The sequence below is a fragment of the Pleurodeles waltl genome, chromosome 9, assembly GCF_031143425.1.
Source record: "Pleurodeles waltl isolate 20211129_DDA chromosome 9, aPleWal1.hap1.20221129, whole genome shotgun sequence".
NCBI lineage: Eukaryota > Metazoa > Chordata > Amphibia > Caudata > Salamandridae > Pleurodeles > Pleurodeles waltl.
In genome coordinates this window covers 777733915-777745694 of record NC_090448.1, presented here as the reverse complement: position 1 = coordinate 777745694, position 11780 = coordinate 777733915, and the positions used below count along the sequence as shown (strand labels likewise).

The 11780-nt window shown below is 46.8% G+C and overlaps 1 protein-coding gene across 1 annotated transcript in view; it reads right to left on the bottom strand.

Annotated features, from left to right (window-relative positions):
* Positions 1 to 4725: 4725 nt before the first annotated feature.
* LOC138258720 (Bardet-Biedl syndrome 1 protein-like) overlaps positions 4726 to 11780 on the bottom strand; it is a 235056-nt gene continuing 228001 nt past the window's right edge. The window contains exon 6 of the mRNA XM_069206001.1: positions 4726 to 7218. Within this exon, the coding sequence (XP_069062102.1) occupies positions 7132 to 7218 (87 nt within the window). The 3' untranslated portion in view covers positions 4726 to 7131. The remainder of the gene's footprint in view (positions 7219 to 11780) is intronic.

Below are 11780 nucleotides of genomic sequence, written 5' to 3'. Positions count from 1 at the left end.
TGGCATCCAGGCACCACATCGCAGTGCAGAAGACTGGGGGAGGGCCGCCACCAACACCACCCGACTACACCAACTGGGAGGAGAAGGTACTCGCCATCCTGCACCCAGAGGGACTCACTGGACGAATGGACTCGGATAAGTCATATACATTTACCTCATATACACCATACCTGTAATGCATGCACCACCCCACCCCACCCACACCCACCTAGACCCACACCCCTCCCAGCCATTACCCACCACCCTGCATCACCCACAACTCACTACCAGGCCCACATCACTCCAGCTGTGCACAGCCACCCACCCCTGCACGTTCCCACAATGGAATAATAACCCCCACCACAATGTAACCCCACCACTGCCGCTAGATGCTATGTCCACCTCACAAAGGCACCCGAAGGCCACTGAAAGGCACACCAGCACTAAATTGTACAGTACTGCCCACCTCAAACCTTCATGCATATATAAAAAACAATTCTATGTCCCCCAACAGGCACCACCACCCATGCAACCCCAATGGAGGGGACAAGGAGTGCCACAGCATTCCAGGGAGACAGAGGCACATCACAGGACACTGGTGAAGGATCCCTGGACACTGATGAGCAGGCAGGCCCTTCACACAGCCCTGGATCCTCACCATGCAGCAGCCCCACCCAGGAAAACACTGGCACCCCTAACTCCCAGTCAAGACCAGCAGGCCAGGGGAGGCGTGCTCACACCAGTGGACCCAGGGCACAAACAGGTGGAACACAGCAACAGAGGCCACAGTCTCCCACCCCCAACATGCAGGAAGATGAGGGCCCCAGTACTAGTGGCACGTCCAGACCTGAGCAGGGGACACAGGCACAGGGGGCCAGGGCAAGGTCAAGTGCTCCAGTGGGTCAGGGGGTAGGGCACCGGATAGATGCAGCAGCCTAGGATGTCATTGCAGAGGTGTTGGGGCATACTAACATACCCAAGACAGGTTGGCACAGATTGCAACCACCCTGGAGAAAAGTCAGAGAATGCAGCTGGAACACCACCAACAGGCCATCGAGCAGTGGAAAGAACACAATGCCACAATGGCCACCATTGCTGGAACACTGCTGCAGTTGGTCAACACACTCTGAGACACCCACACCGGACAAAAGGCCCCCACAACAGCCCTGGACAACCAGCAACAGTTGTCCCAAGCAGCTGAAACTGCACAGGAAAAACCCTCCCAGGAATCACAAGGGCCGACCGTGTCACCCCAAGTAGCTCCACAGCAGGCACCCAAACGTAGCCTCAGGCCAAGATATGGCACTAGAAACCCAGCAAAGAACAAGCCCCCTACCAACAATTGACACTGCTGCAACTGCCAAGCAACCAACACACCCATTCATAAACTGCACTTCGCTGAAGGCTAAATGATGAGCAGCACTACGAATAGGACCCACCTATGAAACCAAACAGGCCTGCCACCAAGTCGGTTTTGAGGACAACCAACTATAACGACTTCCAACACTGTACATAGCACATTTCAGTGTATTCCACCAATAAACAACATATCTCACCTGTAATACTGTCCACTGTCTTCAATGTTGAACAAAGTGGAGTAATGATGCAACAGGCAGGGATACACTTTATTGTCAAATTGTGCATGCTGCTGGTACAGTGTGTTTCTAAAAAGTCAAGAAGGGAATGCTCATGTTGCCTGTCTGTACCATGCTGAAGAGGTCCATGACTCGCATATCATGACCAATTCCCCCTAGTTGACATGGCACACTTACAGTATCAGTCACTAACCACATATACAGGCTGAAGTCCCAGACAGTTATTGGAAGTTGTATCAGTTAGTTTCTGGAATTTACATCTTCCCCTTTCTCATCCTCACCATCACTCTCCTCACCTCTCTGAGGTAACAGATCAGGACCTATAGCACCCTCCACCTCCAAGAGGGGGATTGAATGTCTCACTGCCACGTTGTGCAGCATGCAGAAGGCCACCACTATCCTACACACCTTATCAGGCCCATAGGCCAGGGAACCCCCAGAGATATGTAGGGACCGAAATCTAGCCTTCAGGAGACCTATGGTACGCTCTATCACCCTCCTAATACGTCCATGGGCCTCTTTGTATTTCCTCTCTGCATCCGTCCTGGGATTCCTCACTGGTGTCAGGAGCCAACGCAAGTTTGCATAGCCAGAATCACCTAGAGAAATGGTCAATACGGAGTCGTCATTAGAATGTCCTTAGTCTGACAGGCTGTTTTCCAGCAATGTGTCAGTTAGTGACAGGCACACTTACCTATGATCCACCCTCTGTCCTCTTGGAGTTGTTCCATCTTTTGTGGCACACTACTGTTCCTCAAAACAAATGAATCATGGACTGAACCAGGAAACATGGCATTCACATGGGATATGTACTGGTCTGCTGTACATACCAATTGGATGTTCATGAAGTGAAAGTTCTTCCTGTTTCTGTACACCTGTTCACTCACTCTTGGGGGGGTGATGGGTATGTGGGTTCCATAGATGGCACCAATAACATGGGGAATGTTTGCAAAGGCGTAGAAGTCAGACTTGATGGCAGGGAGCTCAGCACTTTGGGGGAATCGCACATAGGATTGCAGATGTTGTACAAATGCATTTAGAAATCTTGTTAAGTACCTGGCTAAACATTGGCTGTGAGAAATCAGCACCCATGCCCACTGTCACTTGAAAGGAGCCTGTGGCCAGGAAATGGAGTGCGGAGAGCATCTGCACCTCAGTTGGAATGGCATGCTGATTACGATTTCCGGGAGTCAGTGCAGGATCTAGTAATGCACATAGGTCCTGAATAGGTGCACGTGTGAGTCTGTAAGTGATAATGATCTGACCCTCCACCATGGTCCCCATATCCCCAAGTGGTCTGTACACAGAAGGTGCCCTTCCTCGCCAAAAGGGTCTGTACCTGTGAGGAGTAAGAACAAGGAGTCATGTGCACACATACACAGGAATATTTGCTAAACACATTCACTGCATTCTTCATAGTAGTGTCTGTACAATTTCTGCTCCTCTTCCTGCCCTCACCACAATAGCAGACAGCCATACATGCACCGCATACACCACACCTGCACTCACCACCTCCACTGTAGTTGACACATGCAGCACACTCACCCGACTTGCAGACACACACCCAACATACATCCACACTAGCTGTCTGTCTTCTCCCACTGTGTCCACCCCCACCTCCCAAAACACTCAAACGCAGCAAGACACCCACCCATCAGACATCCACCACACCACAGCATACTGAGCAGTCACCGGCACCCACTACACGCACACCTACACCCCATACATCAACTAACTCTGCCTCCACTCCCATGCCCTCATCCACGCCCACCCCACCTGCTCCCAAGAAACCTTTCCTCTCCTGTGTAGACCTGCTCGAACCCACTGGCCCACCGCCTCTTGTCCCGAAACGTGCCCACCTCCTTGCCCTTTCTGCACCTTCCACATCGCAGCCCACCCCGGTCCAGCCTTCCCCTTCCCGTAACCCTTCTCCAGTGAAGAAGAAGGCCCGCTCGGAGCCTAAGGCATCCAGCTCCACCCGAGCCAAAAAGCCCCCACCCCCTTCAAAGGAGAAGCCCACCCCCTCCAACCTCCTCCCGCAAGTCTAACTCCCAACCCCGTCGTATATCCCCACCCTCACCCCCACCCCCATTCTGTGAGGTGCCTGGATCCCCCTATGGTGCCCCGTTTTGTGGAGTACCCAGCACTTGTGGGAGTCAGGTGTGGCCAGTTGTGGCCAGGGACAATTGAATCTTGTTGGACTGGCCATTGGCCCTGTTTTCATAAATTTTCTCAGTGAGCTTACTAATAAAGTTTCGGTGTGGCCTGTGTTTGGGCTGCACGCAGTTCCACTAATTTATGGCTGTGGTGCTATTGTATGTCCTGTGGGCACGTTGCAGTGGCCTTCGGTCGGGTACGTCCCTCTTGATGTGGGGTTTCTGACTATTGCTGCTGGGAAGGGTTGGGGGGGCGTTGCAGGGTGGGTGGAGTGGGTGGGTATGTAAGTTTGCCCTTTCCTCCCTTGTTTTGTAGGTTGCGGTACCTACCGTCGTCGTCTTCGTCGGCGGTTTCAGTCGTGTAGATATATGACAAGGAGCAAGGCTGGCATGATCTGCAGCTCTCTGTCCATGGCTGCTGCTGCACGTTTTGTTGAGCTCCGGTGAGTGTTTCCTTCTATTTGTTTAATTTCCGCCTGGCTTTGTGTGGCGGTGGTTTCCGCCACAGAACTGGCGGCGGAATGGTGGTTCATAATTTGATGGGCGGGTTGGGCATTTCCGACAGCCTGTGGGCGGCCTCTGCCGTTGTCAGCGGGAATCCTTTCTTGGCGGTGGGAGGTGCGCGGGATACGCGAGTTTCGTTTGGTTCATTATTTGGCGGTCCGGACCCTTCCTCCTTTGGCAGTTTCTGCCACCACCGCCGGCGGTGCGGAACGGACCGCCATGTTCATAATGAGGGCCAATGTGTTTTGCAAAGAGCAGAGAGAATAGTCCAGGAATGGAGTTTGTGGCATTAAAACCGTTATCAAGGTTAGTAGTCATAGTGAAACACTCTGACATCCATGCATCCCCAGAGAAAAGTATTCTCAAGTATTGCAACGAGACGGAGGGAACAAAGCTGTTAATTTCTGTATATTTCGGCCAGAAAGCCCAGGGTACCGTTTAATAAGATTCAGAAGACTGGGCTCTGATTGTCACAGAGCTAAAATACAGAATGGTTTCTCTGTATGTTAAAATGATGGTTACAGATACAGAAAACTGATAAAATTGACACACTAGATTAATTTAATGTTAAACATTTCCTACGTTTCTTCTAAATAGAACTCGAGGATTGTTCCTTTCATAGAATTTTTGTTTTTAACTTAATTGGTTTAGTTAAAAAGCTGCAGATTCTTGTGAAAGGAGAGATGAACTAATGCAAGACATTCTATGACACAGGTAGCTTCCTGTCACAAATCGTGCCTTGCCATGTAGCACCTTTGATTTACCAGCAGAGCTCTAGGTTTACTTACAATATTCACTATTTCAATTTTGGTACTTCACACACAACCTTGCCACAATAACTTTATTCTACTCCACCCAACTGCTCCTGCACTGGTAACTCCCATATATTTTATTTATGCACCACTTCTGACATTTAGTACCTCTCCCAACACCCACTTGTTTCAATACTGGGATATCACACATAGCTCTGCAGTGCAGTTCCCCTTCCCTTCATTCTAATTTGCAGACTGCAGAGTTCCATGATGGTTGCCTAGTCGGTAGGTCGCCCAAGTGCATTGCTCTTCCAGTCATTTTCAGTAATGATCTGCACCAGCTGGCCATGACATGCCTCCAGAGAACATCTGCACCCCTTTGGTGGTCTCCACCCTTGGTGCTGTGATCGGTGTTATGCCCGTCTTCATGCGATAGATGGCATATTGTTCTAGGGTGGCATCTGCTGTGGTGGTGCAGAAAAGATGTTGCCAGATGGTGAGGGACAGCTGGTGGACAGAGTAGGGGTACATCAATGCACAATCCGAGGACTGACTGTCTTCTGCCTGAGCTCTGCTGTTTTTCTGAACCCCATGTTTCAGTTTTGTTGCCTCTTACAGGAAATTCTGGTCACTACGGCTTGCTCCATTAGATATGGAGGGACAGTTTGCTTGCAGTAGTTTGATCCCTATTCTGCTAGCTGTCTTAGAATCTAAGGTCTACGTCTTTGGCGTGTTCTCTGCATTTTACTTGAGAGCTAAAATTGAAGGTGACTGGATATACTTTTGGCCTAGAGACCTTAGCCATACATTACTGGCTGTGCTGGCACAGATTGGTCTTCCTGGATGGCTCGACAGGGTAGAACAGACACAATGACATGATCGATGCTTCAAGGGTCCACATATTTACTGGGGACTACTCCATTGCCATAGTGTAAAGAGGTACACTATGCTGTGCAGACATTTTTGGACAGTATGCTTTAGAACAGTTTTCCTGATTCTCTGTGGCCATTATTTCTCCCATACTCATGTCACTCCCTGGCTTATGTCTGTGCTATGATGCTGGTACCTGGTCCTCTTCCTAGGGAAGTTCTTCTGCAGCCATTTTCGTCAGCGCATTTTTCAGTTTGGATGCCTGACGTCTGCTCCTAAGTTCTTGCAACTGTTAGCCTCTTAGGGATGCCAGCCAAGAGCAAAAAGACGTCCAAGAGAACTTATAAGAGAATTGTAAGCAATTTCTCCCACTGGCAGCAGAGATCCATCCAAAACCCTTGATTTGACACAGAAACTAGGATTTCAGAAATGCGAGTTATCAACAGCTTTGCTAGTGCCCCTCAATAATGCTATATAAATCCGAAAGCAGCTCCAACAACACACCAACATACCTGTGATGATGTTTCTTAATTCTGAGCTGCAAGAATCCATGTTCAGTCACTTGTTGACAAAATGTCTTTTGTGTCCACTACCATCTTCACTGCTACTATTGCTGGAAAAGTTCCGAAATAGCTTTGCTAATGCAAGAAACTTACTGATTCACGTGCTAATCTGAAATTAAGGAAGTGCACACATATGTGTAAATCGGCTAATGTTCTCAGGTTCTAATATTCAACAACATCCGCTGTTATAGCAACAGACCCTCCTTGCTCCATACACATACGCTCATGCACGCAAAATGAACACATCTGCCACTGTACCTAAACACGTAAGCCTACAGCATGTGGTATTCTTGTCTCTTCCTTCAGTACTAGTGCCCCACAACTTTAACAATCCTGTTCTATCTTGACCTGCTACAGGTCTTCCTAATCTTGTAATGTACCTCACTCAAAGCATTTCTGTTCATTTTGAGCCAATAGACGACTGAGTAAAAGAGGGAGTGACTTTAAACATTTCTATAACTTTGATCTCCAGATACAGGCTAAACGGCATCATAGGGCATCTATTCCATCTAGCTTTCTGTATTAAATTGAGTGCTTCTAAACAGGTCCAGACCAGTCTCAACTGAGCCGCAGTGCCCCAAGGATGTTAAGGCATGCTCTTCAGGGCTGAAAGAGACGGGAAACGTCTGGTTGCTGGTACTATAATGGCTCCATGTGATCCAACTGGCCTTCTCTGGTGTCCCACGTCGGGTTCCACTTAGACTCTACTCAATCATGCTGCGATGAGTCCTTCACTCACAGGCATGCTAATGTGGGTGGTGAGAAGAGGGGTACTCTTTCCTTCTCTCAGAACAAATACCTGCAACAAATTAAAAGATACAATTAACCTACTGCATAATATGGTTCTCCATGGCTGCATATTAGTGGCCCTTTTCTACAGCTTAGACTCTCGGCAGCACCACACCTCATTTTAGCTCTCAAGCTCCTGGAACCAGGTGACAACAGATCTCTGCTACTTCTCTTCCTTTATGCTTTGCCAGCATATGCTGCAATGTATTTATGTAGGGTGTGATTGCTGAGATGTTTCATGCTCTAAAATGTATTTCTGGTTGGCATGTAAATCTGGCATAAAAGAACAAGTTACTTACCTTCAGTAATGTAATATCTGATAGAGACAGGATCTAGCTGCAGATTGCTTACTTTGGAATCCTCCTCAGGGAAGAGACTGGATCTGGAAACTTTTTTCCCACACCACGTCCACGTGTCGGAAGAGGGCGTTGCACGACCAAATGTGATGTCAACAGAGTTCACATACCCCCTCGCCAACACCAGTTTCTTCTGTGACCATTTTCCATGCTCAAAATGTGGCGTCACATATAGAAACTGACAGGGTGCTAAGATAAGAGACACCCTTGCGTCAAATAGTCACTGAATTCTCAATTCAGGATATGAATTTTCACAATGAAATCTTGGAGATAAAGAAGGACTCACTTCGCAGAGCGGGGAGAATGGAAAGGTGGATAAGGAGTCTGGGGCTAGATCCTGTCTCTACCAGATAACGCGTTACCAAAGGTAAATAACTTGTTCATCTGATTGAGACATCTAGCCACAGTTTCCTTACTTTAGAATCAGATACCAAAGTCATACCATCCGCAGAGGATGATGGTATGTGAACTGATTTCATTGGGAGCCTGTAATCAGAACAAAACCGGTCTAGAACCGGAGAAATAGAGCATACGTTCATAAGAGTTCATATGAGTAAACACAAATTCTTTACTAAAAGAACTGTGTAAAGAAAAATCATAAACACATTGAAAACAAGGAGATAACATCACCCATGACGAGACCATTAAAAATCTCTCACTAGAACAAAACTGGTGGAGCAAAATTCAAAATGTCTGGACATTCATAATCATGTAGGTGAGCCATACCATATTCCACAACAGAAAAACTTGTGGAATGGACAACAGGTAACGATGTCGTAAGGCTTTTAAAAAACATGAACATAGAATATCCACGTTACTATGACCAATCTGTGTCAGGGGCAAACTAGCAATATGAATATAAAACTTTCACACCCACAATGGGATACAAACCCATGCATGAACAACCCATAAGTACTGTGGAAAGGACCACGGCAATGAAAGTCTAAAAAGACAAATTAAAAATGGAGGGAAAATAAAAAAAACTCTACCCATGCCAGAACGACAATTTTGCCAAATGACCTAATGAAGATAAATCTATTTCTTCTTTTATATATATATATATATATATATATATATATATATATATATATATATATAGACCCAAACTGAATGTTCTACACCAGTGGTTCCCAACCTGTGGGCCAGGGACCCCTAGGGGTCCGCGAAGACTCCTCAGGGGGTCCGTGACTGCTCAGAAAATATAATAATAACAGGTTCCAACTAGCAGTAATGACTCAGTGGGGGTCCCCGGATTCCAATAATGATTCAGTGGGGGTCCCGGGGCTCCAGTATTGATGAAATGGGGGTCCACAGAAGTCAAAAAGTTGGGAACCACTGTTCTACACTTTTGAAACATGGAGCAGCACAACATGCCGTTGAGCAATACCTTCTTGCCATATAAATGTATATCCTAACTAGGCTTACTCTATAATAAACAGAGTGTCTATCTCTTGTGAAGAAAACAACAAATTGCCCTCTTTAAAAAGAAGTTGAAGACAACAATAGTGACCATTTGGCATAGGAATAGACTTTTCCTCGGGAAAAGTAACTAGAGCTGATAAAAATATCTTTAAGATATCCTTAATATATACTGACGTAGGAGAAAACAGTCACCTATGTAGTAACAAACTATATATATATATATATATATATATATATCATTGATAAGAAAAAGCAGAATAACATAGCAAGTATGAAAAATAAACCTTGGTGGTGTGGCGGAAACCAAGGTGACCAAGGTGAGTATATGACCCACACATGAATAAGACCCATCGATAGATAAAATAGAAGATTACTCAAATACTTACAAATTTAAAATGTAAAAGATTCTGAAATAAAAAACAATTTGATCGATTTTGTATATTCCGTTTAAAGACAACACTTCACAAAGTGTGAGCACAACCTATGACAACTAGAATCAGATTAACGATGAAAACAGATATGAGCATCTTAATAGGGCAGAAAAATTAGTCTGCAAGAGGGTAAAACCCTTCAGAAAAGAAGTAAATATTAAATACAAACGCAAAAACGCAGAACAACTATGAAACAGTCCATAATATTAATGAATCTATACAAAAGAGTGAACAGAATCTACAGAGAGATACTTCTCAATGGAGACTCATGATAACATGGCATATAGCGTGAAAATGAAAGAATAATGTTCAAAGAACATATCGAAACCATACAAATGCGTACACAAAAGTGTAGAATATCCACCACAATGTGGTGTCTAAAGAAAACCTTTAAGACCAAAACAAAGAAAGTCTTAAAGTCCCAAAGATAATACTTTCTGGTTTCTAAAGTATCAAATCTAGCAGAAGTAAAAAAACTGATAATACCATATCAGGGTTAAAAGTAGAACACACATAGCAAACAGAGTAGATCAACATCTACTTTTTTGAGAAGTACAAGAAGGACTTAGTAACAGACCCCCTTACTGCTGTATAAACCCATAAAAAACATAAGGTCACCAATTACCAATTAGAAGAAGAATAAACATGTCTTTGCAAGGACCATGATTAATAAGATTATCTTAAACAACTCTGTAAGGAAATGCCTCCTTGGCATGGTTACCCCCTGAATTTTTGCCTTTTCTGATGCCAAGTTATTATTTGAAAGTGTGCTGAGGCCTGCTAATCAGGCCCCAGCACCAGTGTTCTTTCCCTAAAACTGTACCTTTGTCTATACAATTGGCACACCCTGGCATCCAGGTAAGTCCCTTGTAACTGGTACCCCTGGAACTAAGGGTCCTGATGCCAGGGAAGGTCTCTAAGGGGCTGCAGCATGTCTTATGCCACCCTGGGGACCCCTCACTCAGCACAGCACACTGCTTGCCAGCTTGTGTGTGCTGGTGGGGAGAAAATGACTAAGTCGACATGACACTCCCCTCAGGGTGCCATGCCAACTCACATTGCCCATGGCATAGATAAGTCACCCCTCTAGCAGGTCTTACAGCCCTAAGACAGGGTGCACTATACCATAGGTGAGGGCATAGGTGCATGAGCCCTATGCGACTACAGTGTCTAAGCAAAACCTTAGACATTGTAAGTGCAGGGTAGCCATAAGAGTATATAGTCTGAGAGTCTGTCATACACGAACACCACAGCACCATAATGGCTACACTGAAAACTGGGAAGTTTGATATCCAACTTCTCAGCACAATAAATGCACACTGATGCCAGTGTACATTGTATTGTGAAATACACCCCAGAGGGCATCTTAGAGATGCCCCCTGAAAACATACCCGACTTCCAGTGTGGGCTGACTAGTTTTGCCAGCCTGCCACACACCAGACATGTTGTTGGCCACAGGGGGAGAGTGCCTTTGTCACTCTGTGGGTAGTAACAAAGCCTGTACTGGGTGGAGGTACTTCTCACCACCTCCTGCAGGAACTGTAACACCTGGCGGTGAGCCTCAAAGGCTCACCCCCTTTGTTTTACTGCGCCACAGGGCATCCCAGCTAGTGGAGATGCCCGCCCCCTCCGGCCACGGCCCCACTTTTGGCGGCAAGGCTGGAGGAGATAATGAGAAAAACAAGGAGGAGTCACTGGCCATTCAGGACAACCCCTAAGGTGTCCTGAGCTGAGGTGACTCTGACTTTTAGAAATCCTCCATCTTGCAGATGGAGGATTCCCCCAATAGGATTAGGGATGTGCCCCCCTCCCGTCAGGGAGGAGGCACAAAGAGGGTGTAGCCACCCTCAGGGCTAGTAGCCATTGGCTACTAACCTCCCAGAACTAAACACACCCCTAAAGTGAGTATTTAAGGGCCCCCAGAACCTAGGAAAGGAGATTCCTGCAACCTAAGACGAAGAAGGACTGCAGACCTGAAGCCCTGCAGAGAAGACAGCGACACCAACTGCTTCGGCCCCAGCCCTACCGGCCTGTCTCCCCACTTCGAGAAAAACTGCAACAGCAACGCGTCCCCCAGGGTCCATCGACCTCTGAAGCCTCAGAGGACTACCCTGCATCTAAAAGGACCAAGAACTCCTGAGGACACCGGCCCTGTTCCAAAGAAACTGCAACTTTGCAACAAAGAAGCAACTTTTAAAGAAAACACGTTTCCCGCCGGAAGCGTGAGACTTTCCACTCTGCACCCGACGCCCCCAGCTCGACCTGCGGAGAACCAACACTACAGGGAGGACGCCCCGGCGACTACGACCCTGTGAGTAGCCAGAGTTGACCCCCCTGAGCCCCCACAGCGACGCCTGCAGAGG